Here is a 26561-nt window from a genome sequence, read left to right on the forward strand (position 1 = left end):
GCACCGCCACGTTGCAGCTCAATGAAGCTGTTACTTGCAACCCTTTCAGGACCTTGTCGCAGCAAAATATATTTTTTGGACTTGATTTCTAACCGTACACATTAACTTCTGGAGCTTCAAAATACAATGAGATGTGCTTTGAAATGCCTGCTATTCACTTGTGGATCTCGGAGCATGAGGGAAAATGGGAAACGTGCCTGACTGCTGCAGAGAGGCCTTGGAGACCATTCCCTGAAACCACGAGGATGCCTGGCTGCTTTAAACAGACTTTATTTGCCTTGGCTTCTCTCGTCAGTTTTGTGTCTTTCATCCTGATTGCTGTTGCAATGGGCACCCCGAGGTGGATGACTGGCAAGACCCTTTGCAAAACGGGAGCCGATTTGGTCAATGCCACAGATCCAGAGCTGGTCAAGTTCATTGGAGAAATTCACTATGGGCTCTTCCGGGGCGGCAAAATCCGCCAGTGTGGGTTGGGCGGGCGCCGCTCCACGTTCACGGGTAAGTGCAGTTGTGGTTGAATCTTTTAGCTTAGTTCAACTTTAAAAGCACTCTATGCTTTTTGTTTACGGAACTTAGAGAATGCATATCATTATCATTAAATTAGTATTTGTGGCTGACGTGTGGTCTTTATGGTTTGGGATCTGAGCGTGAATGTAAAATCTCTGTCACTTCAGGCTAGCTTTTTTCTTCCAGTTATGTTCCATAATCCTGGAATCACGACAGGAAAAAAGTCCCTAGGGCTAGATTGAGGGTTTCCCTTTAGTGTTGAGAAGGGGGTAAAAGTAATTTGGAGATGACCCTGTAAGTCGTACTTTCCCCTTGACTGACTCTGTCCTATGCCAAGTGTTGCTCTGCAATCTCTCTGGGCCTGTGTCCTTGCCTGCTTTGTCAAACTTTTCCATTTTTTTTCTCCTTTAAGAAGTAGAGATTTATTCAGCTGGCCACATTTCTGTAATTCTCTAGATGTCCTAACACAGATGTCTGCCATAGCAGATACTCTTAACTTTCTTAACACGTCGAAGAATTTTTTACCGTCTTTTCTGGTAACTTTGGAGAGAAAAAATTGCTGAACTCTTAAAAAATGCAGAAACTCTTATAAATGTATTCCTTTCAACTTAAGCGATTTTCTTGAGGTCTCAAAAGCACTCAGATGCTGATCTGTCCTTTGGATTTCCAGTTTTCACACATGCTGTGCTGCAGTGAAAATGATATTTTGCACTGAAGATTTCCAGTTCAGTGTCCAGATCCACTGCAACTTAACCAATATGAGTTGAAGCTGCCATGGTCTCACCCTCCCCCTGGCCCGCAGCAACGCTGTCCTGCCCCATCCTTCGCAACAGCTCTGGTAGTTGTTGTGATGAGGTAGTTAAGGAAGTTAAGGTGGCCAGAAAATTAACCTACAAAAAAATATAAACGAGTTTCCCACAGGATCGTGGCTGACTACACAACTGCACAAGCACCGCTAGAAAAACTCAAAGGAAGGCAGCACTGTGGGACTTCCAAGGGAATAGAGAAGAGAACCAGAGCAACCTCAGCTTATATCAGCGCGACCAGTTGTTAAACTGTGATGAATTTGGACTTGTTGCTTTTACAACAACCAGGTCTTGCTCAAGCTCTGACTGCAGCTGCAACTTCACGGACACAGCAGTCATGCTCAAGTGCTTTGTCTAGTGGCTGGCAGACAGGCCATCAGGTCAAAGCTCTTCCAGCTCTGCTCTGCTCCTCTTCAGGGCATTCAGAAATACTGTCCCAGTTCTTTCACACTATCCCGTCAGAGAGAATGAGGAAGAAAGGAGCCAATCTCCTTTAAATCTCCGTACAACTTTCTGGACTCTTTTATAAACTTCCTAATGACTGTAACCTGAGAGGAAGGCCTAATGTTCCACCATCACTCTGGACTGCATCGATGCCTATTTGGGGGACCTGATCCTATGCTCCTTGGACAAACAAAGCTCTCACTGAAGCTGGTAGGAGTTCTCCCTGTTAGAACAGTAAAATTGGGTCATTAAGTGCAGTGGGCACAACCATGCGTTTAGGTAAACAAGTGTCCCAGAGATTTTCCCCTTTACATATTTTAATAGCTCTGTTGGGTTTAATACTTTCACAATATTGGTTTCAGAAAGGTACCACGATAGTATACAAAACTATTAAATACTTTTGCACAATGGTCAGAAGCACTTCTGGCGATTCTGGGTCCGACTTGACTTTTTTTGCTTTGAATGTCCCCCTTAATCTCCAAGCATTCTGAACTGACTGGGGAGCAAGACATGGGAGACTTTTCTTGGGGAATGTGTTAGCATAAACAGACTGCACAGGCAGCACAGAGCAAGAGAGAACGCTGGCACCTCACACTCCGCAGTACTGCAGTAGCTCTGACACTTTGGAGTTGCCAGTCGCAGTAATACGTGGTTATTAGAACACCGCCTTTCACTGTGCTAACATCCACTGGAGCAGGCTTACAGCTGGCACCCTCCCGTTCGCTGGGACAGCAACGGCGCGATTCCATTGCCGTAACAGGCGTGCGGTGCTAGTTTAGACTCCTCAAGGTGCATCGTGTGGCCTCCAGCTGCCGCTTCTGGAGGTGCCCCATACGTAGTGTGGCATGTATGTTCGACCCACACGGTTGTCAGGGTAGTCCTAAGGCATCTAAAGTGGTGCAAGATGGTTATGTTCCGACAACCACGTCAAGCCCCAAGAACGAGCTGGGGAAGCCAGGCATTTTCCCTGCACATAGCAAACACAGCTGGAACGTGTCAGGAGCCTCCATGGCAACATCCTTCCTGAGGATTCTTATTTCTGCGCACTAAGCCAGGCTCACTGGTCGTGTCTTTGGGACTTGGCTGAGAGTCTTGGAAAAAAGGCAAGAGAATCCTTACAACCATTCTAAAAACTCTGCTGGTTTGTAAGAGGGCTAAATTCCATGTGCCTTGTTGTTACACTGCCAGTTATTTTCCAGTAAGAAAGCAAGCCAGTTTCCAGCTTCCCATTTCTTACGCATACTTCTGATTCTCATTTACTTCCCTCCTTTCTTCTTGTTGTCAGAGTCTCTTCTGTAGCTCCCATGTACACCAGGCCCAACTATAATGCCAGAATGAGCTACTGAAAAGGTAGAACTGCGAATCATGAATTTTTTGTATGGAATTTGTATGGTATGAGGTTTTCTACATAATCTACTAGAATCCTGTCATGTCACGATGACCGAATTGTACGCTTCGTATTCTCTCTGACATCTACCAATTATTGCTGCCTACTTTTTATGTGGCTTGTTTGGATTTTTTTCCAGTTACGCAGCATAGGAAGCAATCTATTTATTTGTTTATAATATAATGTACCTTCTTTTTAGTAACTTTTTAGTAATTAGGCAGTTAGTTCTTCAAAACATGTACGAGTGCGCAGTGCTATGCTACCTGAAGGGCTTTCCTTGATCAGCTTGTATTTTAGGGTTCTTCTGGATCAGCTTCTCTCTTCCCTGTCACTCAGCATGTCACCTACAATTCCCTACTCACATTTCTGCTGATTCTGTTACTGAAGAGCTGCAGGATAAACCGAGTACTCGGGTGCTCCACACTTCCCTGCTGCTGGCCCATCTGGCCCTCCAATGAAGTAACTCCATCTGTGAAGACAAAACCAAGAAAGTTACCGGTCTTTATACAGGCAAGCAGCTGGCTGCTGAGGAAGAGCTCGTGCCTGTAGCAAGAGCTATGAGCGCTTCACCGAAAGCCACCCACCTGCAATGGTGCACAAGCTTCCTACAGCTGTAACTAAACCACTGCCAGATACCCAGAAGAGTATAAAGGGGCCATAACCGCTAGAAGAGAAACCAAGAAGGGAATCTGAAAGGGGAAGCCTGTGGGATGGGGAAGTATGAAATCAGAGCAGATCTCACTGGAGATGGCATTAAAGAGAGAAGGAAGACTAACGTGAGAAAATACAGAAAGGAGCGATACTGTCTTACGCAGCAAGGGGCTGCACAAGGAAACTGGGACTATCAGACTTCAAAGGGATGAGACTAAAAGAATGGGACAGGAATGGGAAGCTCAAAAAAAGGAGTTTGGGAATGGAGAGCAGAGGTGAGAGAGACAGAAAAGAATGCAGCAGGTGATACAGCAGCATAGGTGAAGACATTAACACAACTACATAAGTAAAACAGGACTTAAGCCTGAGTCTTTATTCACAGACCTTGCCTAACTAGGATTATTCCTGTAGTAGAATATCCCAGGTTTGTCTGACGTAGCACCATGAACTAAGGTGCGTGTAACTACCTGAATTGATCACCTCTGTGAAAAAAATAGTGTTGTTGAAGTGTAATGTAAGTTTGTAGCACCAGCACAGTGTGATGTTTACTGTTGTCAAGAAAAGATACACACTGACTAGATGACTTTTTTCTTGACAGTTTTCCCACACATGGTGAAAAAGCTGAATACAGGCCTGCACGTAATGATTATCATGTTCCTCTGTGTGGCCATTTCCTTTTCTCTGGTCAGTTTTGGATTCTGCATTCTTAACGCAATAAAAGTTCCTTACCGGGCTATTAAAGGTCCAGCAGGAGTATGCCTTTGGAACTTCCTTGCAGGTAACATCATTTACCAGTATTTTTCACCAGTCATATTCATACCAAATGTTAAAAGTTCCTTCTCGTGCCTTTTTAAGTATCTCCTCGACTGAAATACCCGTGAATAAAATGAAGTTAGCAAGCAGTGAATTCTCGTCCACCAAACCCGAACTGTCAGGTGGCGTCTCGGCTTACTGTGTCTTGTCAGCTTTGTACAGGAGCTATGAATGCCAGCCTTTAGGCTCTGTATCACTGATAAAAGGGCTTTATTACAAACACTGGTATGATGTTTGGCCATACCATAGAGACTAAGCATTTTGAAGGTGTTTAAGCCGTGCCTAAGCCTATCCCTACTCTGTGTAATGCTCACTGTTGTGTTCAATAAGCCTTCTTTCTGAAGCACAGCCAAAACGTCTGTCTTGTTTTGACAACAACGGTGAATGCTTCTTTCATTTTGTTGCAGGTGGATTTATAGTACTTGCAGTCACCAGCTTTATGGCTGCTGTGAAACTTCATCACCTCACAGAAAGAATTGCCAATTTTCGGGAAAATGTCTTTCAATTCGTTATCTTAGAAGAACGGTTTGAAGACTGTTTTTGGCTTTGTGTGGCAAGTGCCACAGCACATGCAGTAAATTTGCTTCTAATAGCTATTAGTGTGATTCATTTCCCTAAAATTAAGACTAAAACAGAAGAAGTAAATGTTACAGCAGATGATATCATGTACTAGTAAATCTACACAAAATTACTTCGGTGAAGTGAACTGTCATGATAGAAACAGCTCCTTGGCTCTTCGGCTTTTGATTTGGATGGATGATGTCAGTATAAACATAAGTAAATGTGTGAGTCTACAAAACCAGCAATTAACACGTGTGGGAAAGTGGGAAAACCAAATGCTACAAATATCATTATTCTCAAAACGGACCAGTAACTGCAGTGAATATATGCTGTGCACAGTTTTTAGAAAATTAGCATTTTGAGAAATTTTAGAAAACTAAGGCGAAGTATGATCTCATCAAAACCAAGTGTCTTCTTTGTTCAGAAAGAAAATATGTCTATCACAAATCTTTGATACTATAAGGTTATCTCAGAACAGAAAGAATGGATGTTTGCCAATTACCTTCACAGAATTACCTGGAAAATGTTGGGAGGGCCACATAAGATATGTTTGATGAGGTTACACTGTGCCGAAAACTTCATCATCTCTGAGGCTAAAGCTAAGGGGAAGCACAGGCTATGTGTGACATGCTTTTAAAACAGAAAGTATCAAACCCCACAAAGTAAAGAACTGAGAAAAGTCAAGTTTATAGGATGCTAGTAGACTATGAAAAAAAAATATTATCTGTAAGATGAAGGCAGAGGGGGGACCTTATTGCTCTCTACAACTAGCTGAAAGGAGGTTGTAGTGAGACAGGTGTTGGACTCTTCTCCCAAGTAACTAGCAACAAGACAAGAGACAATGGCCTCAAGTTGCATCAGGGAAGGTTTAGATCAGATATTAGGAAAAGTTTCTTTACTGAAAGAGTGGTCAGACATTGGAATAGACTGCCCAGGGAGGTGGTGGAGTCGTCATCCCTGAGGTGTTTAAAAAACATGTAGATGTGGCACTTCAGGACATGGCTTAGTAGGGATGGTGGTGTTGGGTGGATGGTTGGACTTGATGATCTTAGAGGTCTTTTCCAACCTATGATTCTGTGATTCTAAGGTTTCATTACAGCTTTTGGAGGTAAACAGAATTTAAGTAATAGTGCTTTTAGATAACCTGGAAAAATAATAATCTGACAGATTGTCTTCAGAACCCTGTCAATTCTTATGTCTATCTGAAATCAGGTAAAAATGATGTATGATGAAACAGTATTAAAATGAATAAAAACAGTTAAATGGATGGAAAAGTTACTTTGTTAGGAAGTACCATAATTTTGACAGGCATTCAGCCAGTCCTTGGGTCAGGAGCAATGAATATTTCAGAGAAAAGAATATGCCATTAAGCATATAATTTTTAGAATTTGACTACTGTAGTGAACACATACTAACCTTTTAGGAGTAGAACCTACAAAGAACTGAAGAATGACTTTGAATGAATGAAGGAAGTTATCATTTAAATTAAAGAAATTATTTTGCCGTCAGTTACTCTTCATCAGACCACTAGGTTGTGCAACTCCTCTTTGTGAAAAGCTCTTTGAAAAAATAGTAACTTTTTTTCAGGAAAGGAATTGAAAGTGTTTTAAGAACATGTCAGGATATATAAAAATTCCTTATTTTTTATTTGAAAATACTTCTTCACAAAAATATTATTGTAAGGGTCAAGTATTTTCAGAAGTGCTTAAAACCATATTTTATGTACACAGATTACTATTTTTAACACTGAAGTGTGCAGAACGCTCCTAGAATAAGCTGGTATTCCACATGTTTGCTGATTAGGCCACTTATTTAGTTATTTAAATAAGGAATTATAACTCAGCTTAAGCCTATGAGTTTAATATCTTTGGCCCAAATACTTATTTTCCATGCTGTCTTTACTTTGTTTTCATCTAGAGACCAATGAAAACAGATGTTTTACAGAGTAAATTCTACTTTGAATTGGAATTCTTATAAAATCAGTTTTGATGTTGTGAAACTTTATTCAAAGTACTTTTAATTTACACAGCAGACTCAAATCACTGTGTTCACTAAATGCTTCAGCAGTGGATGTGCAAGCTCTGTGTGAGGTAAGAAATTAAAATTACTTATGTCCTTTTCAGCACATAAGCAGTAAGACCAGCAGATATTTGGCAGGCAGTGGCCTAGTTTCAGAGGAAATGTTTTTCGCCAAACTCAACTACAGACGTGAGGAGCAGTGTTTTGTCACTGTGGCCTGTACCATCGCTGGTTTGGGCCCTCCAAGTTTAGCAGGATTATGAATGAAGCAGAAATTTGTGAGGGTGCTTCTGCAACAGGCCCTAATAGTCTGTCTTCTTCAAGACAGTGTTAGCCACTTTTTTTTTAGGAGCGCTGAAATTTTTTTTTAAAGTCCCATAAAAACTTCTGAGACAGCTGGAAAGTTTTGGTGAGTCTAGAGCACTGTTACAATTTTAGCGTAAAGGAGACTCGACAAGGCAGAAAAGGTGATACCTAGCCACTTGCCACACACTTAACTTCACTGTTCTTCGAATTTTCCTGGTGCTTTCACTCAGTCTCCACCCTGGGCCACAACTCCAGGAAGCCGGTGCGATACCCAGTATGTGGACAGGCAGCAAACCAACCCAGTCTACGAAGGTGCACAGTACTGTCCAGAAAACTGTCCACAGAGCCCTCTGTGGTACCACCACCTTCGCCTCCTGGAAAATTCTCAGTGGCTCTGAAATAGAAGACTTGAAACTGCAGTATAATTACACAAGTAGAAAATGAAATATTTGTCATTTGTAATTGTTCTATGAACATATAATTTAGAAGTAGTTGCTGTACAGAAAGAATTATGTTGTAACACCTAACTTAGCCTTTACTAAATATAATTCTCTTTAGAAAGTGAAAAGGAAGCAGATTTTAAAATCCTCCATGTAGAACAATTGCTTCAGAACTGCTTTTCAGTAGTACTAGTATGCATGTGTTACAACACATTTTTCATACTGCTAACGAACTGCTTAATGCCCCCCAAACTTCCCCCCAAACAAGTTACTGAGTAAGAGCCGTGGGACTACTTAGGTAAGGACAAGATTAAGGATTTGTTGGACTGGATTCCTAGGCAGGTCACAGTAACTCTGAAAGAACCGTTAGAGTACAATGTACAAATAAAGTTAAAGAGGGATAGCTGGGCTGATTAGCTTTTTAATTTCTTGATTTGAATCTATTCCACAATGACGCATACTGTGCAGTAACAGTCCAAAAGCCGATTTCTCACAGCAGATGTATGCAGTATTATTGTGGGATCTTGCAGCTGCGTGAGTTAAATGACTGAATAATATTATCACCCAATGACTGTTTTGTGACTTGTGAGAAATCAGTGTTTTCAGTTCGCTTTGGAGTGAACAGAAGTATTACCATGCATGAATTAAACAGAACAAAATGGATGTAAGGCTCAACTAACCTTTCAGCTGCCCAGGTTGTCTCAGTTTGAGTACTGCTAAGACGCACCAATGGGATAATGCATTGAATATTTGCCCTGGGAAATTTTGTCTGGGGAAAAAAAAGGCTAAATGCAATCACACATAGTGAAGCTGTACAATTACAAAGCACACCTTAAGGTTAACAATATTTAAGTCTATCCCTTAGACCTTTTCAGCTTTCCCTCGTACATCGTAAAATACTTCAGAAAATATGGAACTTGGTATAAGTGTGATCTACTTTATTTAGACATTTTCATTTTAGTTATACCTCATATAGTGTATCCGATCATATGCATGCTCAACATGTGGAAATGAAGACTTCTTTGGGGGTACTTTTAACTTTGGAAGATTTGCAATCCCCAGTGAGAAAATTTATGAGCAGTATCTGCCCAGAACTTTGACAAGATAATGGGTCAAATCCTATCTTTCCATAAAATTAAAGACAGCTTCATATACCCTGAATATACCCACTTAATTTGTACATGCAGAACTTGTAGAAGCTCCACACAGGACGCAGAGAAGCTATGGAGCCTTTCTTCAAAGAACGAAGAAGCCATTCATTGTATCTAAGAGCCTCTCCAAAATAAATGAAGCTAAAACCTAATTACCACTTTGATTCTTTAAATCATGTTATGATTTGATCTTAAGAAGCGGATGCGATTTCCCTCAGTCATTGTCTCCGAGCGCTGCTGTCCTTACTAAGACGTGTGATTTCTCTCCGTACCACTGCACGGAAGAAGCGGTTTGGTGGGCACTGCCATGCGCTGTTAGAGGAGAACAGGCCCAGCTGCCCTGCTGCATCGTGCTCTGCTGACGTCACCGCGCGAGTTCAGCTACAGGTGTATGGGAGAGCAACTCGTTGGTACACAGAGGGTCGTCAGGTGTCAGATCCTCACGTGTAAACGTGAATTACTGATCTATGTTTCATGTTCGGGGGGTGGGGGGGGGGAAGAAAGCAAAAAAAACCCGGGATCACTTGACACTACAACCCAGTGCGTGCCCAGTGCCGCTGGAACTCCAGCTCTTCACGCCAACGGTACAACAAACGTCAGCCAACACCAAACAGCTCCTCTCCACGCGGTGCTTTTGCAAGAGGAGCACAAACCTGCGTCTGACAGTTCACTGCTGAGCAGGTATTCTGGTGTTCTCACGGGTCTTTTATTTTCACTTACCGCAGTGGGTTGTTTAATCTCACTCTGGGACTGTTGCTGCTTCCTTTTAGGACCTCGCCGACTCTTCCTGGACAGACATGCTGATGTTACACAAGTCAACCGCCAGCCTACGGGGAAAACAATGTGAATTTGTTGTCTTTGCGTTGGCAATAAAGCTTGGACTATTTTTTCATAAACCACTTGCATTTTAATCTCCAATATGCAACTTAAACATTCCGTACCCGTACCGAGACGCCCCTAGCGAGCCCCCGGCAGCGGCGCTCCCAGCCCCAGCGCGCCCTGGGAAGCCCCGCCCCCCGCGATGGCCCCGCCCCCCGCGGCGCGTGCTGATGAGGGCAGCGGCGCGGCGGGCGGGGCCGGCCATGCTGCTGCCCTGCGTGCGGCGGGTGGCCGCGCGCTGCCCCGGGCGCCACCTGCCCCTGGCCGGCAGCGGCTGGGCGCGGGGGCCCTGGGCGCGGGGCTGCGGCCGCGGGGCGGGCGGGAAGGTGAGGCGGCGGCGTGAGGGGCGTCCCTGCCTCCCGCGGGGTTCCGCGGTCCCCGTGTGCCCGCCGGGCCCAGCCCTGGCTTCAGCTGGCGGGCCGGAGGCAGCTCCGCGGCGGCGGGGCAGGGCAGGGCAGGGCAGGGCAGAGCCGCCTGCGTGCCCCGGCCCCTCGCTGCCCGGCCGGTGGGCTGAGGGCGGCTCTCCGCGCCGCTCCCGGGTGCGCCTGGCTGGAGGGCTGCCTTCCCCGGGGCGGGAGGGGGGGGGAACAAAGCTTTTCTGTACTTAAAATTTTAAAATTACAGTTCGAAAGAGTTTTTGTCTCAGCGTGCTAGGCAAAGTGATCATAACTGCAGTTATAGTGCACCCGGTTGCTTCTTGGCGCTTAGGAGTAGCTGTGGCGGTTTGTCCCGGTTGACCGGAGCGTGGCTATGCGTGTGGTGCTGGGTGGGTGCAGACACCGAGGTGCGTGGGTGCAGCAGGAGCTCCAGCTGGAGTGGCTGCGCGTCGTTCTGGCGGGTCTCCGAATTCCGTGCGGTTCACACTACGCGCGCCCTGTTCTAGGGCCTTGTTCTGGGTGTCTACTCCAGTGAAAAGGACGAAGCTGCTGCCCAGTTCACCAGTGCAGGAGACGCTTTCGACAGACTCGTGGCTGGAAAACTGAGAGAGCTACTCTCCGTGTAAGTGTGTGGTAAGCTTCTGAAACGGATTAAAGTACCTACAAACACCAGTAAGAATGATCTTCTCCATTATTTTTAGCGTTTGTATCCATACGCCTTCTTTGGCCGGTATTTGCTTCTACCGGGCCAAGCAGTCTGGGGGCAGCTCCTGGGGAAGAACCAAGCGCTGAGGAAGCAGATGGAAAATGTTGGTGGGAACTGTCCTTTTCTGTGCGCCGGCACCGAGCCCGCTGTCCCAGCACAGTGCTGAGGAGCACTGTGGGGTGAATGTAGTACCATAAGGTTTATCACCGATAAAGGCTTATTTATTGAAATAATTTTTTTGTGTCCTAGATGTGGGCCACCTTTGAAGAAAGGCAAAACACGCATATTCCATGGTTTGCATCAGGTATGAACTTTGCATTTTTTTGTGCACATTGATTAATGTGTGAGGTTTGCCCTTACATCTTCTTTTAAGCCAGGTTCGCTGCTGCGCGTGTATAAATGCTCTGCTCTTCTTTCCCCCCTCCCCCTTCTCGACGAAAGATGTGGTTCTCACTGCACTCCCGTCCCGCACTCCCCATGTTTGCACGGCCTTTTGCTCAGTCCTGTACTCCCTCTGCTGTGCTGCAGATTGAGATGTAAACAAGTCTGCGCCAAAGGTGCTGTGCTCCGAGTAACTGCTTACTGCGTGAGCTGAAGCACAGCGCTTTTGGATCGGACTTCTGCTGCATCTCCTGTGTTCAGGAGGAGTGAGTGTGCGAGTGGGCACCGATATGTGCAAAGGCCTTCCGACGTGACAGTTCTAACACAAGGTAGTCCTATCAAGGCTTTCATCAGAGGTGTTGAAGTCATGTGTTTGAGACCTCCGAGAACAAGACGTGGGACTGTTCTTCAAGCAGGACTTTTCTCTGCACAGACATGATATATCGCGAGGATGTGAGATGGGGATTCATCTGCTTAAAGTTAGGCTTTTGGTGCCATTTGAGAAGCCCTCATACATCTGATACACCCACATGGAGCTGGCAAATATGGTACGATCTGTGCCTTTTTGGAGTGGTAGCTGGAGGCTAGGCAGACATGTAATACGACACTAGGTGTCCCTGTATACCGGACTGGATCTTGCATTACGGCGATTTAAGTGATTTTAAACAAGTCTGTTTGTAGTGAATATTGCCTACCATATATAAATCCCTGTGCAGAGACCCCAGACAGGTGACACTGCACTCAGTAGAAAGGCTTTCAGAAATTTTATGGAAGTTGAATCCACTGAAGGTCCCAGTGTCCCAGTTCTGCATACAGGATGGCCTCTAAAGTGAGCAGCAAATCTCTGCAAGAGAATGCAGTAGAATTCAGCCTTATGTGCTCTTCTAAGTGTGTAAAATAATAACTGAAAAAATGTTCAATTGAATTACTGATCTTCTGGAAAGCTAATACTAGTTTCAGCATCTTGTGGACTAAATGACTTCACTACGGTGTAGCAGTTTGAAAGCTGGTTGTTAGAATCTGACAGAGCAGCTGTTTGTGATGGAAGGGAAGGCCCAACATTAACTTCATTTTTCTTCAGGGTGAGAAGTCTGTTCACATATGTGACCTTGAGTTTTATACAAATTTGACGTAATTCTTAAAAGGCTCCTTTAATTTTTGTCATTTCTTCCTTTTTGCCTTCCACTTGCAGCTTATAAGGGAAGCATTTCATCTGCTGTGCTACACTGCTTTGCGCAGTTCTGGAGCTGTGTACCTCTGTGCAGCTTTGGTTTGTTACCGGGCAAATCACACCAGCTCAGCTCCTGAGTCGAGCTTACAGGCTCAGCCTTTGAAGTGATTTTATTTCCTTGAACATAGTACTGTGCCAAAAAAGTTTACACATCTCCAGCTCAGTTCTAGCCTTTGCTGCAGCTGGATCTCCTTTTAAAGGACTCTTGGACTTACCCTTAGAAGTGCCAAGTTTGCTAAGTGTTGAGCATAAAGCCCTGCCTGCTTCAGTGCACACAATTAACTATTAGCTGGACAACAGAACAACTGGTTGCGTGCTTGTGGCAAGCGATTGGGAGTGCAAGACAGTGGCACCATCCTGGCACTCTTCACATAGAAATGTGCATAACGTAGAGAAATTGCTGAACGTATTCTAGTGCTGTGCTTGGTTTGATTTGGAAAGTAAGGTCTTGTTAACAACTCTGCTGTGGCTGTAACAATGAGGAGAGTGAATCCATCTGTGTGTTGGCTTCATCTAGGACTTTCCAAGTGTGGTTGTAGTTGGCTTGGGTAAGAAGAATGCTGGAATAAATGACCAAGAAAACTGGAATGAAGACAAAGAAAATATTCGTGCAGCTGTTGCAGGTTAACTGTTTTTAAATTTTCTTAAACATTTTGTCTATAAAACTACAGTGGTGCAGCATGTTCCACTTTTGAAGAGTAAGTCTAAGTATGATTTTGTTTTGATATGCAAAACCTACTGCACAGTTTGGTAACTGCATTTACTTGTCACTATGTTAATGAAGTTTTTCCTTGGCAAGGAAGGAGTTATAGAGCATGTAAATCAATCTGAAGACGGGTAACTCCAGTTATTTATACCAAATATCTTTCCTAAACAGTGTGATATTGAAAAGGCACTTATTTCATTACTGCTATTTTGAAGCTTGAGAGCATCACTTGTGAACTTTGTAGTCACGCTGTACTTAAGTATGCACATGTATTTACTTTTGCCACTTAGTTTGTAACGGAGATGTTTGTGTTTATAAACTGGTATCTTTCACAACATCAGTAGTGTGATTCAGAATGTTACCTGTCATAGGCAGGGAGGGCCCTTCTGTCTTAATCAAGGATGACTGCTTCATCTAAGTGTGTATAAAACAAGAATAAAAAGAGTTCTCACCACAGTTTATAATCTGAGACTGGAGGTCAGTCACACATGTATGACTGACCTCCGGCGCAAGCCTATGTTGTCTCACCAGCTGCCAAAACATTGTTAAATCATTTGGGTACAAAACAGAATTTATGGAATATCTAAATTTTGTTTGTGTATAAATAAAAGTGTGTATAAACTGATTTGGAAGAAAAGAGTTGTCATATGTTTGTAGCAAAAAACTAAATTACAGCAAATATCTGATACCTGTGGATAGTCATAACCCGTAGCACTCCAGAATGATCAGTAGTGGAGTGAGAAGTAGCGGAGGCCGCATCCCTGGAAACATTCGATGATTCTGTGATAGTGCTTTTCTTTGATATAGAGCGCGCTTAAAGGAATTGGAACAACTGTGGATTGTCCTTTTTATTCTTTTGAAATGTCTTAATCTTTACAATTCATCAAGTGATTTTTTTTTTTAGTCAAAATTTGTCAGTATATGGTCATTAAGCATTTTTAATTACTGCATGATCTTTTTAATTTATTTACTTATAAACTCGGATATCTTGAGTTAAAATTATTTTTTCCTTGAAATGTCAGATTGATCACCTCAGATACCTGTGTTGCTGTTCTGTGCAATGCTCAGCCTGCCAGTTCTGTACTGTATTTTTCAGTTGGTTGTAGGCAGATCCAAGATCTGGAGATCCCTTGTGTTGAGGTAGACCCCTGTGGAGATGCTCAGGCGGCTGCAGAAGGCGCTGTCCTTGGATTGCATGAATATAATGAGCTGAAGAAAAAAAAGAAACCTGTAGTTACTCCTCAGCTTCATGGAAGGTGATGGCAAAAGGAAAGCTTACCTATTTACTTATCTGTTTGTTTGTTTATAAAACTGTGTGCATGCTTGTGCATGAGAAAAACATAAAACTGAAAGAATAGAGCTAGCAGCAATATCCCTCTTAACTCCTCCTCCTCCTTTGAATTTCCTAAAGTATTTTACATCTCAAGCATATTTATAGTGTTCACTTCGTGTTGTTAGTATACCATGTTCTGAAGGTCAGGGGTAAATGTGCTTCATAGAAAAGAAGGCCCAGGGTAAAAATAAAAGTAAAAAATTACTTGAAGCATAGTTCTGACATGAAAGGACTTTTGTTGGTATTGTGTGCCAAAATTGTGGAGCAGAGGCATTTCAGACTCCATAAATGCATAAATCTTTTTGAGAGTCAGGAAATGCTCATTGACACCAGACCATGCCACGATTGATACATTTTATATAGTTCATTTGTTATATTTTCATTCACAGAATGTAATGCAAGAAGAGAAGCTTGGGTTCTTTTTGCCTCTGAGTAGACATCACTGTTACTTGAGAGCAGAAAGTAATATCAAAGCTTTTGGTTCCAGAAAAAAGTTTTATTAATCCCCTTTTACTCTATCAGAGTGGGCTTTGGACCTTCCATGTAGGATATTCTGTCACGCGAAGGAGAAGTATTTCCCATATGCACTTTATACAGGAACAAGTCCTTCCTCCTGAGGAAGTTAGTGAAACAAAATAAAAACCTCTCAATTTAAGCATGTCTTGATAAGCTACATGCAACACTTCCCATTTGTAATACAGCTGATAGTTTGGGAGCCGATTATATTTGGATTAAATAAACATTCCTTGAAAACATACATGGTCCTATGACCACTTATGATGCTGGAAGTAATTTTTATATATATCATTTAGGTTGGAAGGGACCTCTGGAGGTCACCTAGTCCAGCTCTGACTTGGATTAAGGATAACTTGGAAGTTACATACAACTTTAAAGCTTGATCAGGTTGATTGGGACTTTGGCTAGTCCAGTTTTGAGTATCTCCTGAGGTGGAAATTCCGTCACCTCATTGGGCCATCTGTTCTAGTGCTTGACTATGCTCATGGTGAATGTGTTTGGTTTTTTTTTTTCCTTTGTGTCCTATTGAAGTTTCCTTTGCTGATCTTGACCCCATTGTCTCTTACACTCTTACTGTGCAGCTCTCAGATGTGTCTGTCTTCATCTTCTCTATAAACCCTATTTAAGGGTAGAGGAAAGACTGCAATTAGATCTTTCTGAAATTTTTCTTCTCTAGGTGAAACAAACCCAATTCTCTTAGCTTCTTCTCGTACGCCATGTGCTCCAGCTCCCTACCCCTCTTAGGGGCCCTCCTTTGGACTTTCTCCAGTTTATCAGTATTTGTTTTGTATCCAGGAACTCAAAAGTGGATGTAGTTAGATGTAGCCAGATGCAGTCTCACAAATGCTGAGGAGGTAGATAATTAACACACTGGGTGTACTGTAACCCAGCCCAGTACATGGGCGGCCTTTGTTACTGCACTGATGCGCTGCTTACTTCTGTTCAGCTGGTCCACCAGGATCCTCAGGTTCTCTCTGCCTAGTCTGTGTCCAGCCTGACTGTTGCCTAGAGCTGTTCTGCCTCAGGTACAGGACTTAATGCCAGTCTTTGTTAAAATTCACCTTGTTCCCTCTGGTGCATTCCTCCAGCTTGTCAAGGCCCCTATGAATGGTGGCCCTGCTCTCCCCATTTTAGCTGCTCCCTGCAATGTGATGCTGTCCATGAGCTTCAGAGATCAAATTGCATAGTCCAAGTTGTTGAACTTGTAAACACCTGTGCAAATACTATGAAGGTATCAACCTTTGAGGAACACCATGCATAACCAACTGCCAGCTAGACTGTTTAACTGTTGTCTGCTATCTTTGGAACCCAACATTTCTTCTAGTTTTTCACCCATTTTGTAGTGTACTCTACCTCTAGTTCATGTTTTCTCAACTTGTCTGCAAGGGTTCTATGTGAAAACCTTGCTAAAGCCAAGATAAATGACACTGTGGGCCTCTGTGCAAGCCCCCTCATCATAAAAGTAAGGCATGATTTGCCCCAAATAGATCTATAATGATGGTTCCCATTGACCATCTTGTTTTTCGTGTACCTGGAAATGGCTTCCAAGATGACTTTCTCCATAAACTTTTAGGGGATTACTTTAGGATATCTGGTTTGTAGTTCCCTATATCATTCTTGCCATTCTTAAAGATGGGGACTTTGCTTTTCCAATCATCAGGAACCACATTCAGTTACCATGACCTTTCAAACCGAAGGAGACCAGGCTTACCATGATGCCAGCCAGCTCCCTCAGCACCCTCAGATATATCCTGCCTGCTAGCAAGGACTTGGGTATGTCTGGCTTCCTTAAGCAGTCCTAACTCCATCTCCCTCTGCCTTGGGTAGCACCTTTCTTCCCCAAACTCCGTTACTAAGCACAAACAACTGGGGAATCTGGAAGCAGACCTTAATAATTATTAAGACTGATGCAAAGCAGGCATTGAGAACTTCAGTATTCTCAGTGTTCACTAGATTGCCTGCCCCCTTTAGCAGTGGGACAGCATTGCTCCTGTCCTTCCTTTTGCTGATGATGTACCTGTTGAGGTCCTCTTGTTCCCTTTCCCACTTGTTGCTAGTTTGTGTCAGCTGAAATTTGGTTTCTTAATTCCATCCCTCCATATCCAGGCAGTTTCTATATTCCTCCTGGATTCCTTCCTTACTGTATTGCTCTTTTGAGAGGTGGAATCCAGTTTAATGCCTTCCTTTGTGTTATCTTTTAAAGCAAATAAGTTTTGCTGTTCTGCCTCAGTAAAATGAAAGGTTTTGTACTGGTAGTGTTGCAAAGTGACCAGAGAGACATCCCCATTTCCTATACAGGTAGGTCTTCCAGCGTTTGCTCTGTCATTCATTACTGAAATGCCTTGAGTGCACTGTGAAATAAGATCTAAATTCCACTCTTATCACATCATCATATTTCAGTAAAGTGAAAAATGGAGTTGGAGGCTTTGTATGGTAAATAAAAACTTTCAGGGCTGTTATAATTAATGTGATTACAAATTTTGGAAGGGATATTAAACCTTGTGCTTGAGGATTTAAGCTAATCTCTGACTAGTAAAGATTAGGACAAGACCTAATGTATTAGACAGATAATTTTACATCTGTCTGCCGTAGGATTCTTGTAGCTTTCTGTGAAGCATTTAGCACCAACTAGAACCACAGATGAGCTACTAAACTAGACGCACCTTGGATATCACCCTAAATTCCTTGTAGTAGGATTACTGTGACACTCAATTGCCCCAAATTAATGATACTGGATTTTCAAACAGAAGACAACAGATGAATGTTGACTATTGTAAATGTGTATTTGCTGATTATTTTATGGTGATATTTAGTGCTGAAAGTGAAGCCTGGCAAAAAGGTGTTATCTACGCAGAGGGTCAGAACCTTGCTCGGTACCTTATGGAGGCTCCAGCTAATTATATAACTCCAATCAAATTTGCTGAACATATTGAACAGAAGCTCAGAAGTTTCAGCAATGTGAAGGTCCATATAAGGTAAATTCCACTGAAATTATTCCTCCACAGGGTAAGATGCCTTCCAGGCTATTCAAATACGCAGTGTGCTCTCATTTTCACTCTGCCACTTCAAACGACAGAAGCAGGGGAAGTGTTTGTCAGAAAGGTCTGAGAGGTGCTCGGACTTCAAGCTGCTCTCAGTATTAGAAGGGGAGCTTCTAGTTAGCAGAGTATGCAAGATACTGTGACACAGTAAAATGATTAACTGTCAATTACTCATGCAGTCAATTACTGCTTAATTGACACATGTACTGTGGAAGAGAAAGCCTGGTGAAGACTCCTGAATAGAGGGCAAATGCTAGGTACCTTTTTTCTAATAGCTTTTGTTTTTTTCCCAAGTGGATTTTATACATACCCTTGATTTTTTGTTTGGATGTGGTAATTAAACATCCTCTATTTATTGCTGTTATTGTTGGGGCTGCTTTTTAACTTTTAAAAATGTTGAGATGCAGTCGTAAAAGCGCTTGCAGGTGAATTCGCACAGCTAATGCTTCTTGCCTTGGCATTTCTAGTTACTGCACTTTGGTGGAAATGGGCTAACTGGTTGTGCAAATGTTGGAGGCTGTTTTGTTGAAAAGCAAAAGACTGAGGAAAATCAACTTTGCCTGTAGTTAACCATCTTGGTAGCAGAAAGCTAAACTGTAACCTGCTGCAATATTGTTACTCCATGTGCGTTCAGAGAATACAGCCTGATGGGCAAGTGGAAGTTTAATGTTTCTGATGCAGATTGTGGTTGGGGGGGTGGTGGTTGTTTTGGTGGTGGTGGTTGTTTTTGTTTTTTTTTAAATAAGGCAAAACAAAAACCAAACAGCAACTTTTAGGCACTATTTTTCTGTTTCACAAAAAAAGTAATAACGGATGGATTTAAATGACAGTTTCCAAAATAAGTAACTAAAATGGGCTTAATAGTTTGTATGCAAACCTTCAAGAATTGTGATCTCTTAAACAAGATCACCTTAGTCAGTGTTCGATTTTTATATATAGATATATATGTATATATTTCTATTCCAGACCAGAGTCTTGGATAGCAACACAACAGATGGGAGCGTTCCTGAGTGTAGCTAAGGGTTCGGCTGAACCTCCCATCTTTCTGGAGATTCACTATTTAGGTGGTGCTAATACAGATGACTCCCCACTGGTACTTGTAGGAAAAGGAGTTACATTTGACAGGTATGTATGCTGATATTTTAATGACTAAGGGGGGAAAGTGCTTTCCTGCTCTTCATGTTCAACAGGGAGATGTTTTTTCTTTGCTCAGCTTATCTTTCAATGCCATTCCAGTGAACTTGCCTTATATAGTAGACTGTGCTGCCTTTTCTGGGGAGAAGACAAGCTTGAGTGGTTGGACAAAGCACGAATTCATATGCCCTTGTTTTCTAAGGGGAAAATGGAAATTCAGGAGGGGAAAAAAAACGAAAGTACTTGCTATTTTGTTTTTTTTTGGCCTGAGCAAACCTCTGGATGAAGAATTCATGTGTTTGGAATTGCAGTCTGTCAGTGGACATCTAGATCATGCTTGAAGAATGAGAAAATAGTTCATTCTTTGCAGCAGTTCCTTACAATTACTTTTCATGTCATGTAACTACTGAAGAATTTATGTCTGTTCCCCTTCCATACGATGATTTTACCAAGTGTACTCTTTTGGTTTGGTTTTGTGCTCTTTTGTTATTGTGAAGACCATTGAGTTAGTCTGCTGCAGATTACCTAGATTTTTGTGGCATCCTAATTATGAGGAAATAATTCAGGGATATATTTTATGTGAATGAAAACCAGATACCTTGCTTTCAGAATGCTTGTTAGGGTGCTACAGGAATATTTGAAAACACGTTTATTGATACTTGGTGCTAAAACATACTGATGGATAGAATATTATCAATGTATGCAACTTCGCACTCCTGCATGTTGGATGATGCGTGTTCTGTTTATTCCAGTGGAGGCATTTCACTGAAGCCGTCATCGGGTATGGATGCAATGAGAGCAGATATGGGGGGGGCAGCAACTGTCTGTTCAGCCATTGTGACAGCAGCAGCTTTAAATCTACCTCTTAACATAATTGGTAAGTGTGTTTGTGTGAGAAAAAAAAATTAAAAGATCTTAATTTTACAAGATTTCTTTTTGACAAAGTCACTTTCTAGTATCAGCACTGGTAACGGTCTTACAGAAATGCCATGGACTCTTGCAGATGTATTTGTTTCAGATTCTCTTCCATTTTTACTTATCAAAAATTACTAGTTTTGCTTCAATAAGATACTTCAACATTGAATAAGAATTTTGAAGGCATGACTTTTAGATCTCGGGTGAGAAATGATTGTCAATTAACTTATTTTCAAGAATTTTTTCAGAAGTTCTGATCCTTCATTACAAGAAAGAATGCAGGTATCTGTAAAAGCAATGAAAAATAAAAAGGAGTTAGCTGAGCTACCTCTGTGAGTGTTTGCCACAGCTGAACAGGAAGAGGGATCAGCTTTTGTGTCTGTACGTGAATATCTCTGCAGAAATCTAAAACAAACAAAAGTCTGCCAATACTATTTTTAAGTATGAGAAGTGCTTATATTTTTCTGCAAAAACATCACACAGCTAAAATTAAATGAGCTGATTCAGGAACGGCGGAAAAACGAGTTGCTGATGACATGTAATCCATTCCAGGGTAAGTTCTATGTTTGAGAACCTTCACTTTCAGGAAAACCAACCCTTCAATCGCTTTTCTGGGTGAACCGGCAGAAGGCAGCACACCGTGCACCCTGACGGCATTTCCCCTGCCTCAGTGTGCCGTGGGGAAAAAGTCCCTGCACGAAATTCCGCTGAAAAGTGGTTGTCCACAAGTCGCCTATTCCTTGTGCCAGGAGTGGCTTTTCCCTAGGAATGGCGGAGTGCCTTTCATTCCCTTATCCCATTTATAGTTGGAGTTTTGGCGCTGACCCTCCTTTTGCTCATCTCTGTTTGCTCTTCTTACGGTTTGAGTTCTGTGGTGAGTCCTTGGACCCCTCTTGACATTAAACAATGTTTGTTTACAATGAGCAGAGCTGGAATGGCTCAGAGTGTTAACTTGAGAAGTTTTTAATTTCAGAAAGAAATCCCTTCACATGTGACTGACTATTCGTATATGCAAGACATAAGATGGTATTTGTTGCTCCTTTGGGCATAAAGTAGAAGTAAACCCTGGTGGTGAAATGGTGTAGGTGAGAGAATGTGGTGGTGCAACGTGCAGAGAAATTTCCCTGATTGAAAACTGGATCATGTGTCTTACAATAACTAGGAAAATTTGGATTTTGAGCATACATTCAAGATGAGAATTGTACTGTTTTCTTAAGGAGGTGCTTGGGGTTTTTTTAAGTGTTTTTTCTACATCTTTTCTGAGAAAGAAGCTAGTAATGCACTTTTCTTTTTCTCTCTGAGGTTTGGCACCCCTCTGTGAAAACATGCCCAGTGGTAAGGCAAACAAGCCTGGGGATGTAGTTAGAGCCAAGAATGGAAAGACAATACAGGTATGCATGTGAAATTTGGATTTTTTGAATACTTTTAGTGAATTGGTTTAATCAATCTTAAGTTATATGACTGCAGTCAGAGTATGTGTTTGAAAAGACCCTTTAGAAAGACAAGCAGTGCAAATGTACTGTTCTTAAAAATGCAAGAAGCATGTTATTAATTAGAAATCTCTATCATAGGATTCTTTCAAATATCTCTTCAGTTGATATTTATATGTTTTATAAATTACTAGGAAAAGCTGAAAAGTATGGTCATTTACTGAACAGGCTGGAAGTCTTGTTTTAGCACAAGAGATTGTTACAACGCTCATAAATACAGGTTCTCAGTTAGAATGAATAACATATTAATTGCTTCCAGCAGACCCTTTGGTACACTTCCCTGCTCTGTGGAGTGAGACAGAAGAGTATTAATTTCCTGCTGATGTAACCAAGGTCTTTACACTGCCAAGCTGCTCTGTACAATCAGAACTCTGAGTCATAGGGGCTGTTGGTTCAAAGGAGCTTGCCAAATCTGTACCCAAAATACATATTTCATATTTAATCCAAACTCTTCCATACTCATCTAATAGATTAAATGGTACTGAAAGTCGTTGTGCTGTAGACCGCTGATTTTGTGCCAAAGTAGATGGCTCAATCAGTATTTCTCTCTGTTTGGATTTCTGTGATGCTGCCACCTTTGACTTGCTGAACCTTCCAGTTCCTTGAGGTTCTTCTCCCAGAACTGAGTTCAGTCACCCTCTGCTTTGAAGGAAAAGACTGGGCACATATTCCCCCACCAAGAAGGTATTTGCAAGAAAGTGCTAGTAGCTCAGAGCACATCATGCAATTAATCTTGCAGAATTCATCATGAATTCTCCCTGAAAGAGGAAAGGAGCAAAGGGGCTATTGATTATTTTTTTGAGGGAAACGTTTCAAGATCCAAAGGGAAAGCAGTATAACAAGGAACTGTTTCCAGACACGCATCTGTGCTGCTTTGTGGTATCCTCTGTGTGCAGTTTCCATTGGCCGGGTCTCTGTGCTTGCCCAGAAGCAGCCCCTGGGATTGCTGGGGCTTTGCTGGGAACGCTAACCAGCCCCCTGCACTCCTCTGGGGCTCCTCTCCAGCCTCCCGGCTCCCCTGAGGAGCCAGCAGCACAGCAGCCCAGCACGCAGAGGAGGTTGCAGTGCTCAAAGATGACTTGACCTCAGCTACAGATACGCTTCTATTTTATAAACGTAACTGTATATCAATGTTATCTTTTTTCTTTCTTTTTTTTTGAGTAAATTTTGATTACCTGAAGTTCCTAGGGCCTGCGACAGTGCATTCACAATCTGACAGCTATTTAAGATAATACATAAGAAATAAGTCAGTGAAAGGGAAGTTTTCAGGAGTTAATCTCTTTTTACTAATTTTGCACCTGAAGGTAGACAACACAGACGCGGAAGGAAGACTGCTATTAGCTGATGCTCTCTGTTATGCCCACAATTTTAATGCAAGGGCTATTGTGAATGCTGCAACATTGACAGGTAAGCAATCTCCCTGCCCTGCTCAGTTTGCAAGTCAGTTCTTTGTTAACTCTCATCAGCTGGGCTGTGGATTAGTTGCACTACGTCTATAAAGCCAGCCTTCATTCAGAAGCAACTGATATGATTTTACATGTTGTAGGACAAGAGCTAGCACCGTTTATGCTGTAACAACTTGTACAGTTGCACCATGTCTCTGGTACTGGGGCGGGTATTGGCATGCAGGGTACATGCTCAGTGATGTAGATGAAGTTGTGCTGGCCCAGCTGAGCTGGAATTAAGCAGGAAAACCTACCCAGACTTCGATGTTTCTACACAGTGTTTCCCAGTGCTTCCAGTTCTGAGCTAAGCCCTCCCAGCTCCCAGAGCTGTGTGATCAGAGACACTGGTGTGGTTGTGGAAGAATCCCGCCAGGTTTATATGGCACTGGCCATGCCGGAGCCAAAACAGCTTCTTTGTGAACAGCTTCCCGAGAGCCTGAGCTCTGACCTGGCCAGCACCAGTTCTTCCATTGTGGGAGCTAGCTCAGGTCTCCGTGATTCTGGATAATAGAGTAGGAGAGTCGTTATCATCTTCCCAAGAATTGATTTAGTTGAAGCATCTCTTATTTTATGTGCAGTTTGCATACTTTCAGGCATAATAAAATGTTCTTTAATTGTTTTGTCTCTACGGTTTTATATGAATGAGGTTTGAATTTTACATTTAAAACCAGCATTGTGTATGCGTCTCATGAACTGCAGTAACAAGCTGTCATGGGTGAAGTGACTGTAGCTGAAATGAAGAGCATGGAAGAGCAGTTCAGACAGGAGTCCGCTGTGTTGCTTAATGAATATGCTAAGCAAAATAATTATCTTTCTATACATTCTCTGCTAGTGCCTTAAATTAAGTTCCATTAGTTTTACCAGTTCAAATGCTGTGGAAAATTTCAGTAGACAGAAGGGAAGCCGATTTTAAGATCATTGGCTTGTATAAAAGTATTCCCATATAAAGGGCATAACAGAAGGAGTTTACTCCCACTATAGATTATTCTGTGTTTGGGATCCTTGGGCATCAAGCAGGAAGAAGGAGAGCTCTTGTAGAAACTTTTGACATACGATTTTGTTAAACTGCTTTTTTTCCTTGCTTTTTTTTTGTTTGTTTGTTTAATCTTACTGAGGATTGAGTGTTGGTATTAGAGGAGCAGTTTTGTGGCATCGAATAAATAATATGAATGTAATCCCTCTGGTTTAGGCATGGTTTAGTATTTTGATAAGGATTATTTTCATTTAAAGTAAATTCACATATGCTGTGCAAAAATCTGTGCAAGTGAAATTCACAGAAGGGAAAGTATCAGCTTGAAAATTGTAGAGGTCTATACATTTGAAAAAGTCCAGTCATTTATATTTTCTATATGGAAACAATAAAATTCAGAATTTTTTTTGAGAAGACACTGTTGTTGCCAAATATATTATATTAGAAGTATTGGTAAGAAACATAAAACAAAATCTAGTTTCATGAGATACAGAATATGTTTTACAAATTCTTGCCCTGTTAGATTATATAAATGTTTTAACAGCATTTAAACTTCTAAAAACTCAAGTGTACTAGTATCTTTAGTTTTTGCAGACTTCAGAAATTACTTATAATGGGAATTAAAAATGGAAAGCTCTATGAGGTGACAGGATGCAGAGGAATAGCTCAGGTCCTCCTTTGCCCTTGTTGTATAACCTTGAAGGTGTGTTTCTGTAGGTGCCATGGATGTTGCGTTGGGGTCTGCTGCGACTGGAGTGTTCACAAACTCATCTTGGCTTTGGACTCACCTTTATGAGGTAGGTCATCTGCATTATTATTAGATCATAATAATAATTCAGTAATAGCTGTTAATGGAAAGTTAGTGCATTACTTGAAAGTCTTTATGCAAATCTAAAAGGTATGTTACTACAATTTGAAATCTCATAGGAATAGTTAGTACTATTTAATTGAAAATAATTAATTTGTAATATTAATTACTAGCTCTTTAATTGTACAGCAAACAGTATGCACATTATCTCAAGGATCTGCATCTTCTGGTAACTTACTGTATATGCATACACTCTGGACTACTGACAGTAATTAGTTTATGTTGAAAAGATAATTGATCGTGCTTAACAACACAGACAAATTCAGAGAGGCCTCATGGGTGGCTGAAGCGTGATAGCTAAAGGAGGGGTCTCTGAAGGGAAGGATTTGTGCTGTCAGGAAAAAAACGGGGGGGAACAGTCTTTAGATTTTGCCTTTTGACTAACACTAAAGTACCTAAAAAGCAGCATTCACCGTTTTGTTTTGCAGTGTATTTCCAAGTACCTAATATTATATTGGGCTGAAGATTTTTAGACTGATCAAAGCTAAACAAAAATAAGCATGCACGATACCAGGGCTTCTAAATGCAGTTTAAAAAAAATTGCCAAAACTATCACTCTTTGTTTCAGGCCAGCATTTTGACAGGAGACAGAGTTTGGAGAATGCCTCTCTTTGAACATTACACAAAACAAGTAACAGACTGTCCTCTCGCAGATTTGAGTAACATTGGAAAGTACAGCAGGTAAGATCTGCCAATATCCTTCACCCGCCCCTTTCCTTCAGTGTATTCGTTTAATGTTTGTGCTGTTGGTGTTGCTTTAGAAACAGTACAATTTTTCTGCTTCCTGCAGAGCTGGAGGAGCGTGCACAGCTGCCGCATTCCTGAAGGAATTTGTGACTGCCTCTCACTGGGCTCATTTAGATATAGCTGGTGTGATGTCCAACAAAGATGAGGTGCCCTATCTTCGAAAAGGCATGGCAGGACGCCCTACAAGAACGCTGGTAGAGTTTGCGGCTCGATTAAGTCGAGACAGTCACAGTACTAAATAAAATACTCTAAAATCATCCACTCTGCCTTAAGAAAAAAAAAGTCTTAAAGAGTATTATTCATAAATGCCCCAAGCATATTTTCCCTATGCCAATGAACTACACGTGCATTTTGGAAATCATTACCTGGGTACAACTTTCCACCTTTGTGATTTGCCATCCCATATTATGCAGTTTAAAATAAAAAATACTGTTTGAACTGTTGTGATATTTAGTACAAAAACCCAATGACAGAAAACATCTGAACTCCTATTTTATACGTAAGTAAGCATAATTATTCCAAACAATAAATCTCTTATTTGGGTGTGTGTTTTGAGTGAGAATTAACAATAGCTGGAGGTCATAGCTGTGCCTCGATGTTGGGAGAAGCGTAGGTGGTGTGAGAGGTGTAACTCTGCAAAGTTGTTTATAAAGATGCCCTTCTAACATTTTTTCTTCGAAAAACTAGAACTGCTGTTTTGATGTGCACTCAGGTAGAAATGATGCACTGTCAGTCTC

The 26561-nt window shown here is 41.9% G+C and overlaps 2 protein-coding genes and 1 long non-coding RNA gene across 3 annotated transcripts; 2 read left to right on the top strand and 1 right to left on the bottom strand.

Moving 5' to 3' along the window:
- The first annotated feature begins 131 nt into the window (after positions 1–131).
- CLRN2 (clarin 2) lies at positions 132–9561 on the top strand. The gene is made up of 3 exons (XM_009934323.2): positions 132–498; positions 4394–4573; positions 5016–9561. Exons 1-3 carry the CDS (start codon positions 132–134, stop codon positions 5279–5281), a joined length of 813 nt encoding a protein of 270 aa, XP_009932625.2. The 3' UTR covers positions 5282–9561.
- Positions 497–10096, bottom strand: LOC142361396 (uncharacterized). The gene is made up of 3 exons (XR_012763972.1): positions 10027–10096; positions 9806–9912; positions 497–3613 (listed from the first exon to the last, which is right to left on the bottom strand). It is a non-coding gene; the product is annotated as an uncharacterized LOC142361396 (long non-coding RNA).
- Positions 10097–10167: 71 nt separating this feature from the next.
- On the top strand, positions 10168–26262 carry LAP3 (leucine aminopeptidase 3). The gene is made up of 13 exons (XM_075420601.1): positions 10168–10290; positions 10848–10963; positions 11297–11351; positions 13177–13282; positions 14462–14621; positions 18028–18189; positions 19222–19380; positions 20142–20266; positions 21607–21695; positions 23099–23201; positions 24927–25006; positions 25646–25758; positions 25868–26262. Exons 1-13 carry the CDS (start codon positions 10168–10170, stop codon positions 26064–26066), a joined length of 1590 nt encoding a protein of 529 aa, XP_075276716.1. The 3' UTR covers positions 26067–26262.
- Positions 26263–26561: the final 299 nt, after the last annotated feature.

The sequence above is a fragment of the Opisthocomus hoazin genome, chromosome 5, assembly GCF_030867145.1.
Source record: "Opisthocomus hoazin isolate bOpiHoa1 chromosome 5, bOpiHoa1.hap1, whole genome shotgun sequence".
Lineage (NCBI taxonomy): Eukaryota > Metazoa > Chordata > Aves > Opisthocomiformes > Opisthocomidae > Opisthocomus > Opisthocomus hoazin.